This window comes from Pelmatolapia mariae, linkage group LG9, assembly GCF_036321145.2.
Source record: "Pelmatolapia mariae isolate MD_Pm_ZW linkage group LG9, Pm_UMD_F_2, whole genome shotgun sequence".
Lineage (NCBI taxonomy): Eukaryota > Metazoa > Chordata > Actinopteri > Cichliformes > Cichlidae > Pelmatolapia > Pelmatolapia mariae.
In genome coordinates this window covers 17,323,725-17,346,726 of record NC_086235.1, presented here as the reverse complement: position 1 = coordinate 17,346,726, position 23,002 = coordinate 17,323,725, and the positions used below count along the sequence as shown (strand labels likewise).

General features: G+C 39.2%; 1 protein-coding gene across 2 annotated transcripts in view; it reads right to left on the bottom strand.

Moving 5' to 3' along the window:
• The window catches only part of ptprn2 (protein tyrosine phosphatase receptor type N2), a 153,813-nt gene that overhangs the window by 44,766 nt on the left and 86,045 nt on the right, over positions 1-23,002 (bottom strand). For both annotated transcript variants that reach the window (XM_063483625.1, XM_063483626.1), the window contains exon 11: positions 13,126-13,190. In XM_063483625.1, the coding sequence (XP_063339695.1) occupies positions 13,126-13,190 (65 nt within the window). The remainder of the gene's footprint in view (positions 1-13,125; positions 13,191-23,002) is intronic.

The following is a 23,002-nucleotide window of genomic DNA, read 5'->3' as shown; positions in this document are numbered from 1 at the left end:
TGTTACCTCTATTATTACCTCACTTTACAGGTTCAGTCTTTGTGCATTAGTACCGTTAGGTCTTTAGGTTTTTGGGCACTGATTTCATGTTTGGACACCATCACAGTGGCTTTTTTTAATCAAACAATCAATCCTCTTGTTTTGTAAATAGATGGCTGATTGCACAGGGGCATACTTAGAATATATTTGTAGTTATTAACATAAAAACTAGAAAGAAGAATATATATTGTATAGTTGCGGTCAGAAGTTTACATATGCTCATCGGGGGCAGGAATGTCATGGTAATTTAATGATTTCTTTGAGCTGTTTTTTTTTTTTCAGGGTAGAATGATTGCACAGCACACATTTTAATGGCTTTAGCAAAACAAGAATTGGGTGCACAAGTTTATTTTGGATTTTCTCTTACAGCTGCACTAAAACCTGGTTAAGTTAAATCTCAACCAGTTGCCTTTGGACATCTGCAAGCTTCTGTAATAACTCTAGCTAGATATTTGACCACTCTACTTGGCATAATTGGAAGAGTTCATTTAAACTGGTTTGTTTCCTGTCACAGAAATGGGATTTTGAGCACACTGCACAAATTTCCGATAGGGTCTGAGGACAGGGTTTGGGAAAGATCATTTCAGAAGCTTAAGGGAGCACTTCTAAACAACTGCAGATTTCACGATCAGTTCAAAGACTTGTACACAGATATACTGATGTTATTCTGATATGCCACTACTTTGCCAAGGTCTAGAAGAAGACCCCAACTGTTACGCTCAAATAAGAGGAAATTGATTAGGATTTTCAGGAACTACCAAGGCTCAAGTTTGCCATGAACTGGAAACTATCGGAACACTGGCGAAGTCCACAGAAGCAAGTTTTCAGCATGGCCGTGAACTGAGAGGGTGCTGACCAAAAAAGAAGCCCCTGCTCCAAAATCAGCACCTTCAAGCTTGACTGAAATTTTCACCTGCCCACATGGACAAGCCAAATGCCTTCAGAAGAAAATATTTTGGACAGATGAGACAAAGATTGAGCTATTTGGCCACAGCAAGATAAGAGGTATGTTTTGGAATAAAGGTAAGGTTATCAAACCTAAGAACACTGTACCTGGTGTCGAGCATGGTGGTAGTAGCATCATGCTCTAGAAATGTTTTGGTGCCAGTAGTACTGGTACACTGCAAAGAAGATGAAATAATGAAGGAGGACTACCTACAAATTCTTTAACTTCACCTCAAATCAACAGTTAGATGGTTGAACCTTGGCCGCGATTGGGTATTCAAACAGGACAATGATCCCAAACACATATCAAAATTGTATTTGTAAAGCAGGCTAACATTAAGCTTCTGCAATGACATTCCCAAAGCCCCAACCTCAACCCTTTTTGTGGACAATGCTTAAAAGCCAGTGCGTGCCCGGAAACCAACCGGTTAAATCAATTCGACCAATTCTGTCAACAACAGTGGTCAAATATTCAACCAGAAATGTTCCAGAAACTTGTTGGTGACTACCAAAAGCAGGTACAACTTGCTAAGGGACATTTAACCGAATATTAGTGGGGGCAAGTCATAGCATGTGTGATTACACAGACACGGAAGGAGACGGAGGTTTTAACAGAAAGCGACCCCTTTATTGAGCCAGTAACTGAAGGCTGACCTAAACGCACATGACGCATAAGGTAAATGAAACCATGAAACCAAGAAACAGAGAATATTCAAACACTGTAAAGTCCAGAAATCTCGAAACACTGGGTCAGTGACCCAGAACAATGACTGGGTGTATGTATGCATTTGAGCCTGTGTCGATTAGAGAAAATCCAAAATAAATTAAAACTTGTTCACCCAATTCTTTTTTTTGCCCAAATTACCATGATATTCGTGCCCATGATGAACGTTTGTAAACTTCTTACAGCAACTGTAGGTCACTGTGGTCTGGTCGAGTTTAGTTCGACTATAAATGGCCCAGTTTAATTCTTCCGTTGTTGCCCATATGACAAAGGCTTTATAGATGAAATACCTGCTGCAGGTATCTACCACAACCTGCTGTGTATTTTCCTCCAACACCTGACAGGACGAGCCTGCACATAAATATAAACAGGCATCTTGGCAGCCATATACAGACGAACATGGCTGCCAACAAGCCAACTGTGATATGTAAAGCAAAAATCCCATCACAGCAGGACTCTTCTCGAGTTCACAGACGACTCTCAGCATCTGATCTTTGCCGCTGCCTTTTACCTTCACGTGTCTGCTGTGCAATGATTGCATCACATATTTGGATGAAAGATAACATATATTACTCCAAACACATTAAAGAAAGGCCTTCAGTTTGTGGCTAAAGGGCCTAATTAGACTCAGATATTGAATGCTATCAGATTAATATTTATTAAAGAAAATTAAATAGCTGGCAGAGATCAAGCAGGAAAAAAATGCATGCAGGTTTCCCATACAGTCTTAATTTAAATTATGTAAATTGTTATTGGCCCAAGAAAACCATGCCTCAGAATTATTTAGAATTTTCATTTAAAAAAAAAAGGAAAAACAACAAAAACAATAAAACAATGTAAGGATTAAGGAGAATTATTTATCATCTTAACTTAAAACCTATACACCTCTCTAAACATTGCTTTAAACAAGGCTTTGCATTAATATGATTATTGTACATTACTTTAAATTCAGAATTTCAGACACGTCCAAACATAGAATATTCATAATTTAAACATTTATCATTATGTCTGAACACTGCAAGGTCAATGCAACATACTCTTATTGAGCAGTGAGCAGAACTGGTAGATGTTGTGAAGCCACTCTGCACCAGACTGGTCTAGTTTCATTTCATGGTTTATCACCACAGATGGAAGGTATTCATACATCCTCCCAAGTCAAGGTCATCATATAAAAGACCATAACAGCTCATCAAGCAATTTAGTTGACCTTGCCATGCAGAAAGCAACTAGCAGTTACAGCAGGATTCACAATTACACTCAATTAAAGTCAATAAAAGATGATATGACAGTTGATTGCATTTAATTTACTGAGAGCAATGCGGTTTTCGTGTTTTGCGCCCACTGAGCAATAATTATTCGACCGCACAGCTATCATAAATTGTGGTGTTTGCTAAAAACATGCCACATTAATGTTTTAAGATGAAACTATATTCATGAAACTATATGCACATATTTATATCTTTAAGATATTATCTTTTAATGTTACTTACAGTCCTGTAACTGGAACTTTTATCTTCCTTTTTGGACAACTAGAGACTGTAAGACCAAAAAAACTCCAATGCAGTCAAATACTGCAGCCCTAATTTTGTTGTAATGTTAAAAAGATTACCACGGGCCACTGGTTAGCCTGCAGCAAGGGCCTTTCCTGCTGCTGTCAGTGCTAAGGTGCCAGATGCGTTAGGCAAGTAACCACATGATAAATGGCAGAAGGTGAGAGCTCTGTGGCCGGGACCTGGAGCACCCTCTCCCTGCATCCTGCTGCCAGTCCCTTGGCATGCGGCTTGTCAGGCCAAATGGCAGCCACATCCTCCTTTCAATGTTGACATTTAAAACCTCTGCCATGCTATCCAGCTGTGGACACCGCAGGCCTACCCCCCCATGTCTCCTCAGCCTCTCCCAGGCACCCAGCCCTCAACCCAACAGTTGCCGCTCCCAGACAGCAGTCAACTAATTTCCATAAACGGTCAGAGCGTTTGTTCAAACAACTGTGGAATTTTTAAAAAATTAAAGGGAAGAATGTTCTCATAGTGGAAGATGTAGATTATTTTCCTTGTGCTTTAAAACGTGCAGAATATTATTTTGGTTCTCAGGTATGCTGCAGGAGTCCTTTTTAATGTAACCCATGTGTTGTTTGTGAAACATTGTTAGGCTTCTAATCATGCTGTGTAGTACGACTAACTCGGTTTGAGCTTCATAACATAGAGAACGAAACATATAAAACATCTTCAAGATGGAAATATAGTGAAGATGGTATGGCTTTGCCTTGGGCATGCAGCCTCAGCCTCAGGTAGCAGGCTAACATTAGCATCTTTAAAACAACCCCATCTGACATATTAAAAAGTCTTCCAGTCACATTTTTAAAACCAAAGTTGGCTGCAAGAGGAATAATAGTACTCACAGAAGCAGCCTTTAGAAATTAATTCACAAGCACCAGGCCTCTCCTTTAGTAAGATCTAGGAGGGTAGTTGAGCGTAATCACCACCATATTGGGAATAAACTGTAGTGAAGCGGCAGGGCGTACAGTGATTATTGCTTCTTAAAATCTGCATCTGCGTGGATACCAATGTAAGAGTTGTAGGGGCATCTATCAGCTGAGGTCTCGATATAATTTTCAACTTTTTAGGTGGAAACAGTCAAAAGATACCAACAACAGTTTTAGAGTCTTTTGGTGGAGATTATTAATTCTGGTTCTTATTTAAAGGAGAAGAAACACAACTCTGTGGTGGTTATATTTTATTATTAATAAAGTGCCCTATTCCTCCTGTGCTTCTAGTCTGTAGGAAACTGTCCAGGAGTAGGTACTGTCCATGCTCCTAAAGGTACTCTTTAGGAGCATGTATTCCTTTGAGGCGACCGAATGCGCTCCAGTGATCAGATTCAGATAGATTTGCATCAGGGCATAATAAAAGAAATCAGGTTGTAAAATAAGTAAAAATGAACTCAGATGAACAATAACACATGCCATATTAAATATTGATTAAAATTTATTTAGGAAAAACTAAGTCAAAAATACAGTAGCAGTGTGTGAAAAACTAAGTACAGTGGAACCCCGACTTACGAAATTAATTCGTTCCCGAGGGTCTTTCGTGAGTCGAAAATTTTCGTAAGTCGAAGCACCCATTGCACGTTTTGAGTGAGGCGAGGCTGAACGATAGGCTATAGGCTAATTGCTAACTAGAACAACAATACGTCGTTCAAGTGGAACAGCGAAGCGCAAGTACGGAAGCCAAGGGGTTGTCACATGATTCGGAAGGCATTGTGGGCATTGTAGGCTCAGCCAAACAGAGCCAGCGAATTTCGTTACTTGGGCATTTTGCCGTAACACGGGTAGAAATATTGCTGTTCAGTGCCTTCGTAACTTGAATTTTTCGTGAAACGGGGTATTCGTAAGTCGGTGTTCCACTGTACACCACATTATTTGATAGCTTTTAGCTTCTGGATGACTATATTAGTCTCTTACATCATTTGGCCTCTTGCTTCTGTTCATTTGTTTATTCAAAGCTTCCTCGTGGTCTCATCACAGCATTTTAATCAGGTTGAGGTCTTGACTTCAACACACTGAAGTCATTGCAACAGCTTGATTCTTTATTTTTCAGTCGTTCTATTGTAGATTTGCGTTGTTTGGACCAAGCATTAGCTGTTGGATAGATTTCCTCACATGTGACTCGGAGGAGTGTATGTTGGATTCAATGACTCCAAGGTGCCAAGGTCCTGTAGCAGCAAACAAGTCAAAATCATAACCCCTCCACCGCCATGCTTTACATTTTGTAAAGGTGTTTGTGGTGATATAAACACTAAACATGGGACTGTGCATTATGGCTGAGCATCTCCATTTTGGTCTGATCTAGCAGCAAACTAACACAAATTTCAGATTTTATAGGGATGCTCACACTTGCTGATGATAAATTAATCAACTGAATTTAATTAGCAGCACCAGTAATTCCTGTGAATGCAGTACTTTAAATTATTTTTCACACACTGCTTCTGCATTTGACTTGATTATTGTTAAATAAATAATGGCATGCCATAATATATAATGTGTCATTGTTCATCATCTAGGTAGTTTTTTACTTGTTTTATTACATGGTTAGGACCTGACACATAGAACCTTAGAATTGAAAGAGGGCGTACTTTCTTTTTCAGTCGACTGCATGGGTTTTACGAGTATGATTATACGTTTTTTTTTTTTTATGTTCAGTGTATCCTCATATATGTAAACAGGGTTTTGTGTTTATTTAGGGCTGGCAAAAGTAGCAGACTTCACTGCACGGTGGTGAAAACGATGGCAGTACGATCTGTGAAAACGTAAGAAAATCAGTAAAATCAGTGAAATAAGGTGAATCACTCACACTCAAAGTACAAGTGCTGGAAAATTAATTAGTAGCACTCCATGAAAGAAACCGGGACTGAAACAGTGCCAGGGCTAACGGTTGTGAAGCAGCAGTGTTACTGAGTGAACAATTCCTAACAGTGTAAGGTTTTTCATGAGTGCATTTTTTTCCTTTAATTTTATCTAAACCCTCATAATACCTCCAAGGCCACCCCGACCTTGTTATTTCTCTTCCAAGAAGAGATGAGTACACCAGAAAAAAAAGGAAAAAAAATCTCTTATTTAATACCTTACCTAAGGTGAAAGAATTGCCCTTCAACAAGCAGAGTAAAAATACCACTGTCAACTACACACAGTAACCGTGCCTCTCTTTAACAAAGGCAGCAGAACATAAAAGAAGTGAAAGGTAGGAGAGTAAATACTTTACATTCTGATACTCATTAAAAACAGACAAGTCTACCCTTACCCGAGGGAGAGCACACGTCATGATATAGAGAGAGGCAAATACCAAACTGCATGGCTTGGTATCAAAGGCATTTCTGCAGTCCAAAGGTCAGGTGATGGTAAAAGGTTGCCGGGAAACGGGGCTGCTGGACGGGCTTTCATCAGTGGGAGGCAGCTGGAGTCTCCAAAGAGGCAGTGCTACACAGGGCTGCAGGCTCAGTGGGGCTGCTCCGATATGACATTTCACATCCAGATCTGCCACAGTAATGGCATTTTAGCCACTTTTAAAACAGCCAGATTGGCCTTCCTGCACTGTTGAAATTTTTATAGGCAGCAATTTTTGATTGTTTGGGTTTATTACAGTCTCTAAAGAAGATAGGATAGGTTGTCAATGTTGAAAAAGGCAATTGAAGGCCAATGTGGAATTGATTGGCTGATGGAAAGATATACTTACAGGCCACACAATATGCACACTATACAAGACGTGCATTGGCACAGCATGTACTCCAAAGTGCAACTTAGCCACTCTCATTTCCCTGGAGGAGCTACAGTCATGCTTAAATAAGAATAAAAGATCCCAAAATTAACATAAAAATGTATTTTCCCCATCTTGTGATTTTTACAGCTCGAAAAACCAACATGGGAAAATATGTTTTGAAGTAAAGCATATTCCCATGCCGTTACAAGATCAATTTGTAGAGCTCTTGTCACAGTTATTTATTTATTTCAGCCAGGGTATCTCTTCTCTCTGGTAGGAAATGGTCAGTGTAGTTTTCCTTTGAAGTCTCAGCTGAAATTATTTGTCCCATTCCCTCTGAGAAATTGCAGTCGCTGCTGGTTGCACATGGTATTTGTTGTTAAGTGGAATGTGCTACAATATTCAGGCTCTGTTAGATTAAAGGAAAGCAAAATGCACTGATTTTCCTTCATATCAAAAAACATGGGAATAAATATTCATGTGGAAAGAGAGTTCCGCCAAAACAAAATGCAAATTTACAGTGATTATCTCTGAGCTAAGAAGTTATTGGAGCCAGTTGAGTGCATTAAGATGTAGTGTTTGCTGCCCAAGTTTCAGCTGTCTTGTATCTGGACGTAACAGTGATGCATTAAATCAAACGTAATTTATAAGACATGAAGATTTATAAGACAAGACTTAAGTTACTCTGTAAGTGTGTAGATGCTAACTGCTGACCTGAACATGCTAACATGCTAAGACTCTCATGTCATCCAGGCTACTTCTGTACTTACAATCAATTTTAAATGCAAAAATGTCGTCTGCATTACAATGTTTCCTTTTGATAACCTAAAAAGTTTAAGTATTTACTCTGTATATTTTCCTGTAAAATGGAGGGACCATTACCAAACTGTTAACTAAGTGGTTAAGTATACATTGTCAGCACGTGATGCTAATGCTAGCAAGCTAGCCAAGAGCTGGTAATTTTTTACACACTGTTATATTTCCTGTTCTGTTGTCTTGCTGCCTTTACTAAAGTTCAGATTATTAGGTTAGTATGTGTGTTCAGTGTATATGTAAACTAATGGTTTAATACAATAATATTTATTTATAGACTTGTGACTAGATAGTGGTAGGCAGGTCTGGTCATCTCTACTTAGACCCAGATAAATCGTAGGAAAGATTTAGAAATCTGTCAAAAATCTTTTTTTTTTAAAACAAATTCCCCCCATTATTGTTATTTTTTAGGTAATAAAAAACTTTTGTTTATACCCAAATCCGGGTATAACACTAGGCTTCTCTGATAAGCAAGAAATTAATCAAGCTTAACATTCACAAAAAAAAAAAATTCTGTTTAGGTATGCAAGTAAATAACTGTAATTTAATTTTAATTAAAAATGATAATTTTTCGTGAAATGGTAATTTGGAAAATAAATCACGCACAATAGCAATAATCATATTTTTGGAATTAAAATTTTAATTCTTTAAGATGGTTAAAGTTTTTAAAGAGCTTGACAGAAACATAAAAAAAATAATTTTTGTTAAATAAATAATACACAATAATAATAATAATCATCATCATAATAATAATAATTTTTGATAAATAAATATATTTTGGTTATTACCACTACAGTTAATTTAGGTCAGCTGTGGCATAAACCTTTTGGGGTTGGCAAGCCAGTGCAAAAGTTGCAAAAGTTAGTTTAGTGTCATAAAATGTATTGATAAGAACAAATGACCTTCAAGACTGACAAGATTGTAAAAAGTTTTGCAGGTTTGTGGTGCGATGTTGAGGTGGTTACAAAGAGAAAGCTGCAAACATGCCGCCATGTCTGAATTATAATGAAGTGTGAATGGAAATACGAACTGACCCCCCATCAGGATAATAGGTAAGTAGCCAATAAAAAAATACCACTGTAAGCTAGTTTGCCATTGTGAAGCTGAATTTCAGCGCAAATTATGTTGTGTGATCAGTTGCAGATGCAGTTATTTTTATTTTGATTAAAAGAAATCTTTTATTTTTCATTTCCTCAACTCCAAATGGATTGTTGTCTTTTAACACTAAATGGTTGAACACAATAACAATAATTTGAAGTTCCAGTCTATTGCTTAACTTCTATGATCAGATGTGATTTATAATAGACTGTTTAATAGGGTTGCATGACTAGGTCCATATCTGGCTAATGGTACTATTCAACTACATATTTAAAGAGATGTCAAAAATATAAATACGTATTTATGTTTGTTTAAAAGAAAAAGACTGAAACAACACAAACATGAATAATTTAAAATATTCAGCCGTGGCACAATAATCTATTTGTGAAGGAAAATTATAAATTAGTTAATAATAAAAGTATCAAACCCATTCAAACTGATCAAAGAAGTGCAAAGAAGTTACATCAATGCTGCTGACTGGCCAAACTTGAACTCGAAATTACACATTCAGCTGTTAATGGCAACTATCCAAAGTATTATATAGGATTTTTCCTTTTTCTTTCTTTCTTTTTTTTTTTTACAGGAAGTCTGTCAGAAAATTCTCATGTAGCGTTAATTATGGTTCAGGATATTGGAAGGAAAGCCTTCAAATCCATTGTGAGGGGTCATCATTACATGTGACCTTTCTCAGAAATTAGTTTTGCCTCTGTGCCTTAGCACTTCTTCATTTCATTAGAAATATATCGTGGTCTCTCAGACATCATAAGATGATGGCATTCTCCCGCTGGGCGTCTAGACTGACACGAGAGGATATAACCTATCTACTTATTAAATAAAAACAAAATGGAAAAACGTGAAAACACAGGTGCAAATAAAGAGTCAGACATGTGAAGAGTACGCAGAAAAAAAAGTGCAGAATTGAGCCCTAAACAGTGGTGAGAGGTTGTGTAAGGCCACTTCATTAATACACCCCTTTACTGTAAAAAACGCATAAACAACACACACATCCTCGGCGCAGAGACTCCCTGTCTGCCATATATGATTTACATTTAGTGGTTGAATAATCAGTTGACACGTAGCTCAGGGAATTCTCTGCTTAATGAGCACCTCTTCACATAAGCAGTTTGCCAGAGTTATTTGGAACATGAGACCGCTGTCAAAATGTCAATGAATCTCAATTTAACTACCAACTTAATCACATGGGGATCATCTGATGCAGGCAGGATGAATGTGGATCTACGTCCTTGGTGCGTTTTCTTATAAACACTGGCACAAGTAGAACAGAAAACTGGGAAAACATGATTAGAACGTTTCACATGTCATTAGGCATTAATTGCGAATGATTGTTTTGAGAAATTTCTAATTAAGCAGGTATACTGGGGATATTAAACTTTAGTTAAGGAAATGTGCTGCATTTTTTCTCAGCTTCTCTTTGGATGGGTGTTAATTATGTCAGCTGTCAGAACTGTTATTTCCTCGCAATTTTTAAAAAATATTATTTTTTATCTTGATGAAAGCTTCTGCATACTCGTATCATGTGATGCGAACTCTTTAATTGCGATTTAAGTTTTTGATCAGATCCTAATTGACTAAAAAATACTTCTTATAGGGAACCCTTTTTAAAAAATTTAATAATGCCTCACAAGTGGTGAGATTTAATCATCGTTCGCTCAATTTTTCAAAAGACTGGAAGTTACTATTTTCAAGCCTTAGATTTGTATTTTGACCTTACATCTGGCAAGCAATCGCTTCTAAAAAACATTCTCAGCCTTCCTTTTATTCCCCTGCCTCTCCCTACTGGTACCAGTCATGCTGTGTCTACGGCTGTCAGCAAAAGCAACCCCTTTTCATGGTGTCTGGTCGCTGCCAGCTTTGGGTGTGACTCACCTCCTGCGCAGAGGAAGAAGATACGAGGAGGCGGGTGGTGGTGCGGGGATGGATGGTCACACAGCTCTGTGTGCCTTCTAGGAACGATGATGTTAGCGGAGCCAGTACGTGGTATGATCTGTCGGGGTTTATTTTCTACACTTAGAGTAGTAAGAGTCAGAAAATAACGTGGATGTGTTCGCTCTGGATGGTTTCAGCGTAGCATGAATATAGACGGCGGAGTCGGTACGAGCTCGACCACGTCAACCATGAATTTTTTTCCACTTCGCTTCTTTTCTTCCTTTCAGTTTTTCACACATTTACAGGCTCATAAATTGCTGTGAGGAAACCTCCATTTGCCTGTTGGGTTTCCACAAGCGTGCAGCTCCCACTCGGGAAACAGCTGTTAATAAGAAAGATACTCAGAAAAGAATACACTTGCATACACTGTGTAAGAAAACCAAAGTAATCATTTTCTGCCCCCCCGCCTCCCTTGGTAAGCCAACTTCTATGCGATCTATAATGCAGTAGATATTGCTCGGCCTATTGATTGATGTCTCCTTCCTCCACTTTGACATTTGCTTATCCTCGTCCGCATCTACTGCTATTGACGTTCGCTCTATCTGGACATCTTCCTAAGCTGTTTTGTCATTTGTCACCTCTTAAATAAAAACGGAGGTGGGTGGGAGTTGTCAGTGATAAGACTTAATGATACCAACTGTGATGGGTTTATACAAGCTGAAGGAAAGAATATCGTGGGGACGAGTGGTACCGCTTAATTTTCAGCTCTATACCTCTTATGGTTTCACGGAGCAATTTTACTCAGCCTATTTCTATTTCTGTCACTAATAAGCAGACTAAAGACGACCCTCTTTGCAACCTCTAGCACACATTCACTCATAACTGTGGTCAATTTAGTGCAAATTTACTGAAAGCGGGCTTTCGGTTTAACACCTTTTCAACTAATGTATTTGAAGGGCCCACTCCACAGGCTCTCCTGTCAAAAGCTACTATTTTCCCCAACTTACCCTCAACTCTCCACTTCCAGGATGCAAACTGGTGAGATCAACACATCCACATTAGAGCATCACTGATAAAAAAAAAACAAAAACACCCTCTGAGTGAGTTTTCAGGATATATACTTTGCCAATTCACGATTTGTAGTAAATGCTGAGCTTCCTTTACGTGAATTTCAAACAGTCTGGCGCTGATTTTCTCCCCATGAGGTGGAAGACAGATCCTTCCTTTCCTCCCTCCCTCTTTCCATCCTTCCCTCCCTCACCCTGGCTCCTGCAGAGAGGCTATTATTGCAGCTAATTATCTACAAATAGGCCCAATATGACAAACACAGCCCTGTACCAGTGCTAGCTAAGTGCAGGAATCAGTCTAAGTGAGAATAAAAGAATAAAAAGGAGGCGAGGAGAGGCGGATAATGAATAGGACAAAAGTCACGGAGAAGAAAAAAAAAATAGCAAAAGAAAATTTGAATCAGACATAATTGAGATGAACATGATGAAGACACAATGTGGAATGAGATGAGAGAAATTGTGGTCCTAAAAAGATATAAGTGGGAGGCAGATGGACGAAGAAAGGCAGTGACACCAAAAGAGAGACAGCGCAGAGAGAGACTAACGCAGGAAAATGATCTTGTCTATACAGTGTGTTGTTGCCATTGGCAACTGTCCTGCTATGCACAGACCACATCCAGTTAACTCCCAGCATGCCTTATGATCAGGGCAGCTCAGGGGTCTGAGGCTGTCTGTCTCATTTTCATAGAGAAACTCATTTACCAGGCAAGCATGGAGGGCTATGACGCATCAATAGGTGCTTGATTAGATCCTTACCTTTGATACATATGAATATTTATCACTGTTGAATAAATACACGTTTGCTCTCCTTTCATCTGGATCATCCGGAGAGTCCTCCTGCTCTCCTCTTAATTTCTTCCAATGAATATGTCACAGGAGCTTCAGTGCTCCCTACAAAGTGACAGCACTCAAGATAATCTGGTTATTGTTGCTCGGAGACGTGATCAACACTCACTTTAAGTTTCATAAAATGCACTGGGGCTTTTGTCTTGTTTTTTTTTTCCATGGTGACAACAGCTCTTAGAGACCTAAAGGAAATGAGTAAGGGGGCAATAATCACTGGAGCGGGCTCAAAAAGATGTGTTTGGAATTCGTTGCTGCAAAAGATTAGTGTTTGGCTGCACGACTGAAGCTGCAGGTGTGATACGGATGCCAAGACAAGTTGAAATCACAGAGTTATTCCTGTTTGATGAGCCCCAGCACAGAGAAGGCACACAATCACTTAAGCACACCCACTCTCTCACTCTCTTTTTAAACACACAGAGCTGGATAGCAGATATTTTTAGTGAGTTTTACTTACATCACTAACTCCAGCCTCCACTATCTTCAGGCCCGTCTCCTTCTCCAGCTGCTGCTTCTGTTGGACTGCACGGGGAGACAAAAGCAGAGGAGGTGTTGAATATGAGCAGTGGATGACAAAGTAGCAGATTTTTCAGTTCCTGCAGCAGAACAAGTGGACAGTGAAAGTGAGAATGATGCAATGGATGTATCAGGCTGAGTCAGATGTCAAACTGGTCATAGAAAATGTACAGCCCACACATAGAGCCAGACAATCTTCATCGAGAGGGAAGGAAAACAGTCTCTGGGGTAAGACAGCAGTTGACAGCAGTCTATTGTGGTACTTTGGCAGGAATGAATTGTTAGTAGGCCTTTAACAGGTAACAAGACAAAAGTCATTTCCACACCTGAACTTTGGGATACTTTCCACAGTCTTTGGATTTCACACGTAGCACAAAGCACCAAATAGTGCATTGCAAACTATTGCATTGATGAAATACTTGATGTGGTTTAACATTGAATACAGAATGCAGGATGCACAACACCTAGTTTCTAGTGCTAAATGTACTGGAGTATTGGCTGTATTGTTATACAGTTAATTTAAATTTATTTATATAGCGCCAAATCACAACAAGTCGCTGCAAGACACTTTTTACAGCGAGGTAAAAACACCCTACCATACTGTGGACAAAAACCCCAGCAATCAAGTGACCCTCTTAAGATTGAGGACTTTGCGACGGTGGGAAGGGAAAACTCCCTTTTAACAGGAAGAAACCTCTGGCAGAACTAGGGTCAAGGAGGGGCAGCCATCTGCTGCGACTGCTTTGGGTGAAGGGAAAGAAAAAAGAAAAAAGTAGACCACAAGAAGAAAGGACAAAACACAGAGTAAGAGAGAGAGAAGACAAACATTCCTCATATACACCTTTGTGTATGCAGGGCCTGGTCAGTGCTCTGAATATGGCTTAAAGGTTTTACAGTTTTACTACTGATTCAATCACTGCCGCCATCTTGGATTGCTAACTTGGAGTTTGTGGGTCTGCTCTGTCTTACTGAGTAGGAAATCCGAGTTGAGGGGGCGTTCCAGATTCAAACTCTGACTGGAAACCAGATTCTGACTTATTCTGGAGCGCAACATGAGACTGGACTTGGACACAGTGATTGTATAAGCTAATACTAATAGTTCCAGCATGCTAATAGTGACGTGCACTGATATTTAAGATTAATACAAAATGTGAACAGACATCCTGTTTAAAATGATAGCACTCACCATGCAATGCCTCTTTTGATTACTTGGACTGCAGATCTGTTATCTACTGTCAGTCTATGATTTTTGGGGGGATATGGCAGCATGATGTAGCTGAAAGGCTTATGCATATTGCATGCACTGCATAAAATGAAGCTGTGGCATGCATAATGTTCAATATCCTATTTTGGTGTGTATGTTAACCATAGATTGCATATAAAAGGCGCAACTTCTGGTTGTGCAAATCTGCATTGTTTTTAATGGCCACCAGGGGGCGACTCTTTAGATCGGAAAATCTGTTTGCATTGAAATCTGTGAGAAAATTTTTACTTGACATGTGATCTGTATAAATATTTTGGTCTTAATTGCTGGTTTCAAGTTTTCTTGCATGTTTGCAAGAAAACTGTTGCGTGTGCATGTTTGAGGGTTACACTGTGTGAGAGCGACATCAGGGACAAAATACTCAAGACAGGAAAACACAAACTGACAGGTGATGTCACTGAGGCAGTCTGTTATATACAGTCAGTGATGCTAACATTTGCTAATTGACGCAGCTGTCGCACCATTTTTACACCACTGGGAAAACTCAATGCAACATGATGACGACGCCAGACGTTTTTATGTATGTTAAGTTTTTATTAAGTTTTCAATGCATCCATAGTCACACTAGAGCTGAAGTCAACTCTGTAATTTTTGAGAAACCCCAAATATAAAAGTAAAAATATCAAGGCTATCAGTTTTATAATGGAGAAAAGTGATGGACAGCTAGCAAGGCTAAAACGATTGTACCGCTATCCTCAAACATATCATGCCAGACCTACTGAAGATTATCAGACAGCACATGAAGTGCTTGTGGATTCGCAGCACACAATAACTTGAGCTCCTGCCTTTGTTCTTCCAGTAATTAATACACCACCCGAGTTTGATCCTCAGATCTACTGATCTAATCAAATATGGCATGCTATTTCCAAAGCTTTGTTCGCCAAGGATATTCTCATGCAAATCAAACTAAAGTGAGGCAATGTTAAATATCCATCGTCCAAGATCACACGTTCTCCCGACTTTTTCCGCCTCCCTGTGCTTAACACCCCTTCCTCACTTTGATAGAAACATTTATATTGGAAAACAAAATCAAAGGGGACCTTAATAGATTATGCCAAATTATAGAGTGAAAGGGAAAATAGAGCATAATATTAATTGAGTTGGTTAGCATGTGAATGTGATTGGTAATGGGAGGGGGAAAGGAAAAAGAGTGCAGTTAAAGGGAGAAAGAGAGCAGGTCCTTTAAATCCCATTTCCCCAGATGAAGGCTATGCAAATGACCCTGAAGAGCTGAACCCCACCTCACACTCCAAATTCGGCAAGGGCCTGTTTAATTAGTATTTTAATCTATCCCAGTGATTCCACTCAGTCCACAATGTATGCAGAATTCTATCTAATTAAGGACGCTACTTTTAGGATAATCATCCATCTCCCTGGCTCTTCCTCTGTCGCCTTTTCGCTGTCTGGTTATTAAGGATCCTGCAAACATTGATCATCCTATCATCTCATCAACATGGCAGCGGAGGGGGCATCTTATATTTTAGTTGTCAGCCGGGGTTTTCTGAAAGATGGCTAAAAAGGAGCATAAAGAAGGCTGAGAGAGAGCCGGAAAGGTCAAATATACATTCAAAGTCTCTGAAGAAGAGTGCCACATAAAAGAAGACAAAAAGGAGGGGAAGAAAATCTCCTGCCATTAGTGAGAGGAGAAAAGTCTTCAGCTGGCATGTCTCCAAGATGGAACTCATTTTCATTTCATGCTGCCACCCCTGTATTTAGTCACAGACATATTGGCTCTCCATAGATAGCGACAGTACCTGCTCAGTCCCGGTGCTGTTTAGAAGGGGGGTAATGAGCGAGGTAATTGGGCCCAGCTGGGTGAGGGCGTAGGTGGCGGAGGGAGGTGAAGCTGCTTAAAGGTCATGCAGCGTTTTGGTCCTAATGAGGACCCCTCTGAGGGTCACAACACATCATGAGTCAAACTACGAAAGATTAGCCAGGAATCAACACGTGTCACAGAGTCTGCAGCTCAGGTTTGACTGACAAGCTGACATTAAGCGTCTTCCAATGAAACCAAAGAAGCCTGAAGGTCAGTATACTTGTGAATCAAAGCTAAAACCTCTCCAATCAACCTGAGGGGAAGGACAGTCCAACAACAGCCACTTTAAATATAAATACAATGTACTTGCCAAGCTCATTAGCTGGCGCCTGGATGGATCTGGGCTGCAGAGAGAATCCAGCCAAGGGGTAGCTTGTTCTCTCGCCGACTGCACCGATAACAGCCAACCGGATCTCTTTCTGGTCACCCCTTATATTAACCTCCCACTGGAGCTCGCTCTCTTTCTCTTTTTCTCAAAGACACACACACACACTGATTTTGTAGACTTCAAATTAGCCACCAAATAGTCCTGACAGACTGTGGAAAAGAGATGTCAGGTCTCATTTCAGAGAGCCTCCTCCAGCCATTTTAATAGACATTGTCTGAGTCTATTTAGTCAGATCTCTAATACTGAGATCTGATCCCTGCTGTGCATTTGATCTTTTTGGTTTCCAAGTCATATTAGCCAAATCATCTCATGTTCTGCAGTTTTCATATGTGTTTGAATGTGCTGCGTTTTCAAGTGGCTTTGAGAGAAATTATGTACAAGGACAATAGTTTTAAGAGAAAATATTAAAAAGACTTGAGTATAAAAGAGAAGGTGACAAATTTATTTGAAATACTGGCTGCAAATCTTTTTTTCTGCCTTTTTCTTAAAACTCTGGTCACCAAACAAAGTTTCATTAGCATTGCAATATTCAACTGAACAAAAAATGAAAAATGAATTGCAAATTAGTGTACCAGTACTTCGTATGCACTCAATTACCCTAAAAAAAAAATCCTATCAAAGGGAACCCAAGTCTTGTCATGCAGTCGCTTGATGGTGGGAATTATGAAAGCAAGACACATCAAGATCAAGGCCCTGACTGACAGCAGAGATTAATGAGAAAGAAAATCAATCACCTTTTTGTGCAGAACAAACCACAACCAACTACCAATGCAGAAAACGCACCACCTAAAGAAAAGAGAAAGACAAACAAACAAGCAAACAAACCTTTGGCTTTTGCTGAAAATGGGGAGGTCAACAGCCTTCACCCCGAGGGCATCCTGTGCTGGGAGAAGCTAGCTAATGCTAACAAGACTCTGAGCAAGGGAAGAAAACCAACATCTCCCATGAAAAAAAACTTGCTGCAAAAAAAATGCTGTATCTGAGTCAGAGGCTTCAAGGCCGTGTGAAAATCTCGAAGGCAAAGAAAGAAAACAAAACTGTATTACACTATAGTATTATAATAAGTCCAGATGCTGCAAATGACCCGTGTTACAACTTCTGTTGTATTTAACTTAATATCTGCATAGTGTGGGTAGGGTGGGTATGTGGTTGGTGCAGTCAGTGCACAGCTTACAGATGACTGACTTCATCATGAGGTCTGTCCGGTCTTTAAGTGATGACGTCATGAATTCTGCTTCCGGACTCAAACTACTCTGCGCTTAATAAGGCTCTTGTGTTTTTAACATGTTTTAATGCTTTGTATCTTGTTCTATTTAATCTCAATAGGCCCCTAAAAACAGTCTGTGATCACTGTCAGTCTCTCTGCTTTTTTATTGCCGCTAATCATTTTAAAGCTCAGTTTTTAAATACAGCCCAGCCCATGCAGCAGTATATTAATGACTAACCTCGTAGATGGATTATCTCAGTTGTTCTCCCAACTGAAGTTTGGTCCGTTTACAGCATCCCGACATGCGATTGCATTTGTCCCTAACCATCGAGTGGAAAAAAGTTAGCATTCATTCTCCAGCTTCACTGTTTATATTATGCCAACAAAGCTGTGCTGCTAGCGATCTCGTAGCACATCATTGTATACCAGCTAGTCCAACTTCAGTAACCCTACAAAAGTCACTGCTGTTTACTTTCCTGTCTTCATTTATGTTGGAAGTGATAGCAGAGCTGTACGTTTTTATTTTTTCCAGAAATCTCTCAGTCAGAACATGCTATGTCATGTTTAGGTGAACCTAGCGAGCTAACTTCCTGCTAACTTCTAACTCTGTTAAATTTCATAAATTCCACTGAAGTAGACGTGAACTGCCCTTCCTTTATTTTTGGAACAGTTTTCTCTTGTTTATGTTCATTTTCGTATTTTGGTTTGTTTCTATTGGTTAAGTTAGCTTAATTCATGTGGTGCTAATTTATATTTGTGCGTCTCTAAGACCGTTGATGAATAAATACAGCTTTTATTGTATGTTAATAAGTTGCTTTTGTGGCTGCTTGGGGCTTGGGTAAATGGATGCTTTTCATGTTTTTGTCACGGCCCCCCTAGACAGGATGTAAGAGGCTGTCAAAAGTGCCTTCATCTGACAATACAACCCACAGAAGGACTGACGACATGTCAGATGACACTGTCTTGAAATTTTGTCTTGCCCTTTGATGTCCCTTTTTGCATAAAATGCCTGAAAATCACCGATCTGTGTAGCAGCCTTAGCTACTACTCTGCAACTGTAATGTGGGTACGGGAAAGCAAAGGAAATTTTTAATTTTTGTGAGGGAGTAAAAGAAGAAGGAGGATAAAGGAAGCTTTCCCAGTAAGGTAATAATTTTTCAGTGCCCCACTGCTGAGTGGAAAACTCCACGCCCCATATGGAACATGAAATCCGATCACAGCTGCAGTTAATAACAACTGCAGGTTAGTTTGGCTGTTCTGTAAACTGAGACACCAGTTTTTCTGACATAGTTGCTGTTCAAGAAGTGCTTTTAAAAAAAATACATGAAGTGTATTTGAAATTGTTTTAGTCTCCACATGAGAAGGGACATTTTCTATTTTCAACATTGTCCTTGTAAGTATAATAAATAAGAGAGAAGGCCACAGTTAAAATACACAAAGGTCATAACTGAAGATGTTTCGCTAGAAAACTTGACACAACACAATGGATTTCATATAACGTGTCAAATTTGCTGGATTGTTTGGAAAATCCACTGAAAATTAGAGTTGGTTGTAAAAATTTCAGAGTACGCTAGGATACGTGCTTTGATTTAAACCCTCGTGACCATCGCTCTCTGTTAAAAATCGCACAGTTCAGCTAAGTAAATAGAAAGAGTGAAAAAATGCTCAAATTAAAGTTGCCAAGGACTTGTTAAAGAAAAGGAAAAGGCCAACTCAATCAAAAGAATTGGTTCATTTTCTCGAAAAGCACGCCGAAAGAAAAATATATATTAAGAAAAAAAAGAGGCAAGCAAACATTTACGCTTGATTTTATGTGACCTTTAAATCTTTAAATTGCTCCGTAGCACATGTGCTCGACAAAAATTATCCAGTGGCGAGATTTAATTTGATTAAAACGTTGCTTTTCTACACCATATGCTGAAAACTGGAGCAATTGTGCTTCCTCATCATAGATTCTAATAGCGATTCAGAAATGATTATCATGAAGTCATCAGAGCTTAAAGTCATGAATATACATATATATATTCATTTTCCTGATTTACGACAGGGTTGTTATTGTTAGAAGCAATATAAATTCAGCATCAGGAGACAAATCACCCACTGGAGGCTGTAAGTATTTTGTATTTCAACACAGCACAGCAGCCGGCACTGTCACATGATCGTTATGTTGCCTCTTTGGCCAAATGGGGGTATACAGTTGACAAAATGCATATTTCACTAGCCTCTGATTGATCTGTTAATATTGAATAACATCCACAGCCGTTCCATCTATCTATCCGCCCCTCCTCCCTCCTCTGTTCCTCAGGTCGTCCATATTCACCACTTCCATCACTCCATCCGTCACTCCAACCAAACAAAATGAAAGTGTTTATTGCAGAGGAGGGCTGACGCTCACGCCTCTCCACAGCCGTTAGCCTTATCAGCAGGCAATCGCTCCGATATTAAAGCTGCCATTCCGCCCATCACTTTCCCCCCGCACATATGATGACTGTCTCTACCTATCAGAGGTAGAGACTGAAGAAAGGAGGAGAGGGGTGGGAGGGAGAGGGAGGGGAGATGCACCTGATCCCCCTGACAGATAAGATGCATGGCAACCCATTTTTCAGTCAAAAACCTGGGCGGAGAAACAAAAACAATAATATTCCTTCATAGCTCGGTGTACGACGAGCCGTGGCGCTGATTTCCGTGCGGCAGCATATTCATTACACGTATCGTATGTAACATGCATGTGACCCCTTTACATCGGTACGCAGATGCTTATCAAAATGTAAATCAGCTCACGGATATTGCTGTTGCGTTTAGAAAGCTTATTTGTTCATCCTGTCTCTCGCTCTCTCTATTTTTCTTCTTTTTTTTTACCTTCTGTGAAATTTATCAAAGGGAATATTGCGCAGGAGACACAAACATCCTGTAAATAACTGAATAAATACGAGTATTTGAGCGCAGGCACAATTTCTCTTTAGAGAAACCCACAGAGAAACTCTGCTCTGCCTTTCCTCGTTTGCGAGCGCCGATTGTTATTCTTCTCCTCGGCTTATAAAAAATCAAGACGCCAAATCAAAGCACCTGCACCTCTGAGGAAACCTACAAATGAAAGAGAGGGACAAGGCAGGAGAAGAAAAGAGTGCGTCGATAAAAACAAGACACTTTAATGCCACCGCTGAGTGACATTACGAGCTAACAGATTAACTCACGAGCGTTACATCAAAACTAAAACACAGAAAATCAAAGCAGGTGCGTTGAAGATCGCACCGTGTAAAACTGTAACGTAACACAGTAATCCCAGAGTAATTAAGTAAACTAAGTAGTTAACTTTTCTATTACTCAAAGCTGAATTAACATTACCAACTTCTAACTTTGCTCCACAATTTATTTTGTTGTGTGCATCCACTCTAGTCTGCACTTGTTTATTAACACTGTTGTAATTTTAACGTATTTTAATATAATTAAATATAATTACTGACCTGCATCTGCCTAAAACTTGGGTCAGCAGCCTTCACTAACAAAAGAGCCATTTCTGACCTAAAGAATCTGAATGAAACTATCACTTCACATAGAAACAGAGTCTATTAAACATAAATTAGCTGATCAACATTACTAATAGATGCAAAGAATAAAGATTTTATTACATTTTTACCACTCTGCCGTAGGATTTTTACGATTGTTTGGAGCTTTAACTTTGCACTTTCGTTACAATAATATGATGTTTTTGTGGAATTTAGATAATCGTGAAACATAAATGTCTAAAACATTTTACTTTCCATTGCCTCAAAGCAACAAGGTCATGGGCTGGAACCCACTGCCCTACTTGGGCCCAAGTGTGACGTTAGATTGGAAGTGGAAGAAAATGAATGGATGGCTTATATACAGTGGTCCCTCGTTTACTGAGGGAGTTACATTCCAAAAATAACCCGCGATAGGTGAAATCCGCGAAGTAGCCAGCTGTATTTTTTTTTACAATTATTTTAGATGTTTTAAGGCTGTAAAACTCATCACTCTTGATTAAACTCTCAAAGTTCAAACCTTCGTAGAAAAATAAGTCCAGTATTGTATAATGAAACCCGCGGTTGCCTTTGACGGTGCAAAACGTTTCATTGACATTGTTGTGTTTGTTGGGGAGAAAACTTACAAACATACAGTGCAGCCCTTCAGAGTGACACTGCTACCGATCCAAGATTTATGTAAATTTGACAAGCGGAACGCATTCTGTACTGTACAGGAGACACGGCACGAGATTAGATTGATTGACAATGGTCTACAGCCAATCAGGATGCAGAACACAATGCACTGTAAAAAAAACAAACAAACAAAAAAAAAAACCATGGAAGATTGCACAAGAAAAATCAGCGAAACAGCGAGGCTGCGAAAGGTGAACTGCGTTATAGCGAGGGACCATCGTACCTTCAAAATTTTTACTGCCAGGAGAAAATATCTAAGAGCAAGTATCTTACTTTGAAGCAGAGTAGCCATGAAGCTATGAAGGACACTTTGAGTCCTGCCTTTGTCTGGCTGAATCAAATTAAAAGGACCCCAATAGAAACATAACCAAAACATATAGCAACTGAGTAATGCCAGAGTTGAACTGATGTCCTTGATTTGCTGTCTGGTTGTGCTCTCTTTCATCCCCAGATGGATACTTTTTAGCAAATGGAGCATGAATCTAAATGTAGATTTACAGTGAATACGAACCGATATATACCATACACATTGTTATAGTTGGAAATAAAAAAATAAACATGTAAACATTAAAAAACTAACTATTTTTCATCTTCAGATTTATATTTATTCTTTTTTTTTATTTGGTTAAAGCCACGGGCAGCTAACTTTGTAATCTCTGCCGTAAAGTGTTGTAATTACTTCTTTTGTATAATTAAAAAATTAAACAATCAACTAAGTCCCGTTAACTAAAACTGTTTGCAATGTGTTAACAAGCAGCTTGTAATCAGAATATTACAATTGACTTTTAAGTTCATCAACTTTTAGTCAGCCAACTTTTGGACGTTTACAGTGTACCTTTTTTTCCAGTTTTAATCAAAGACTTGATTAATTGTTAAGTTTATTAAAAACATTGAAATCAGACTTTCCAAGAACCAAGTTGTCTTCAAACTGCTTGTTTAGTCAGACAATCAGAAAAACATGAAAT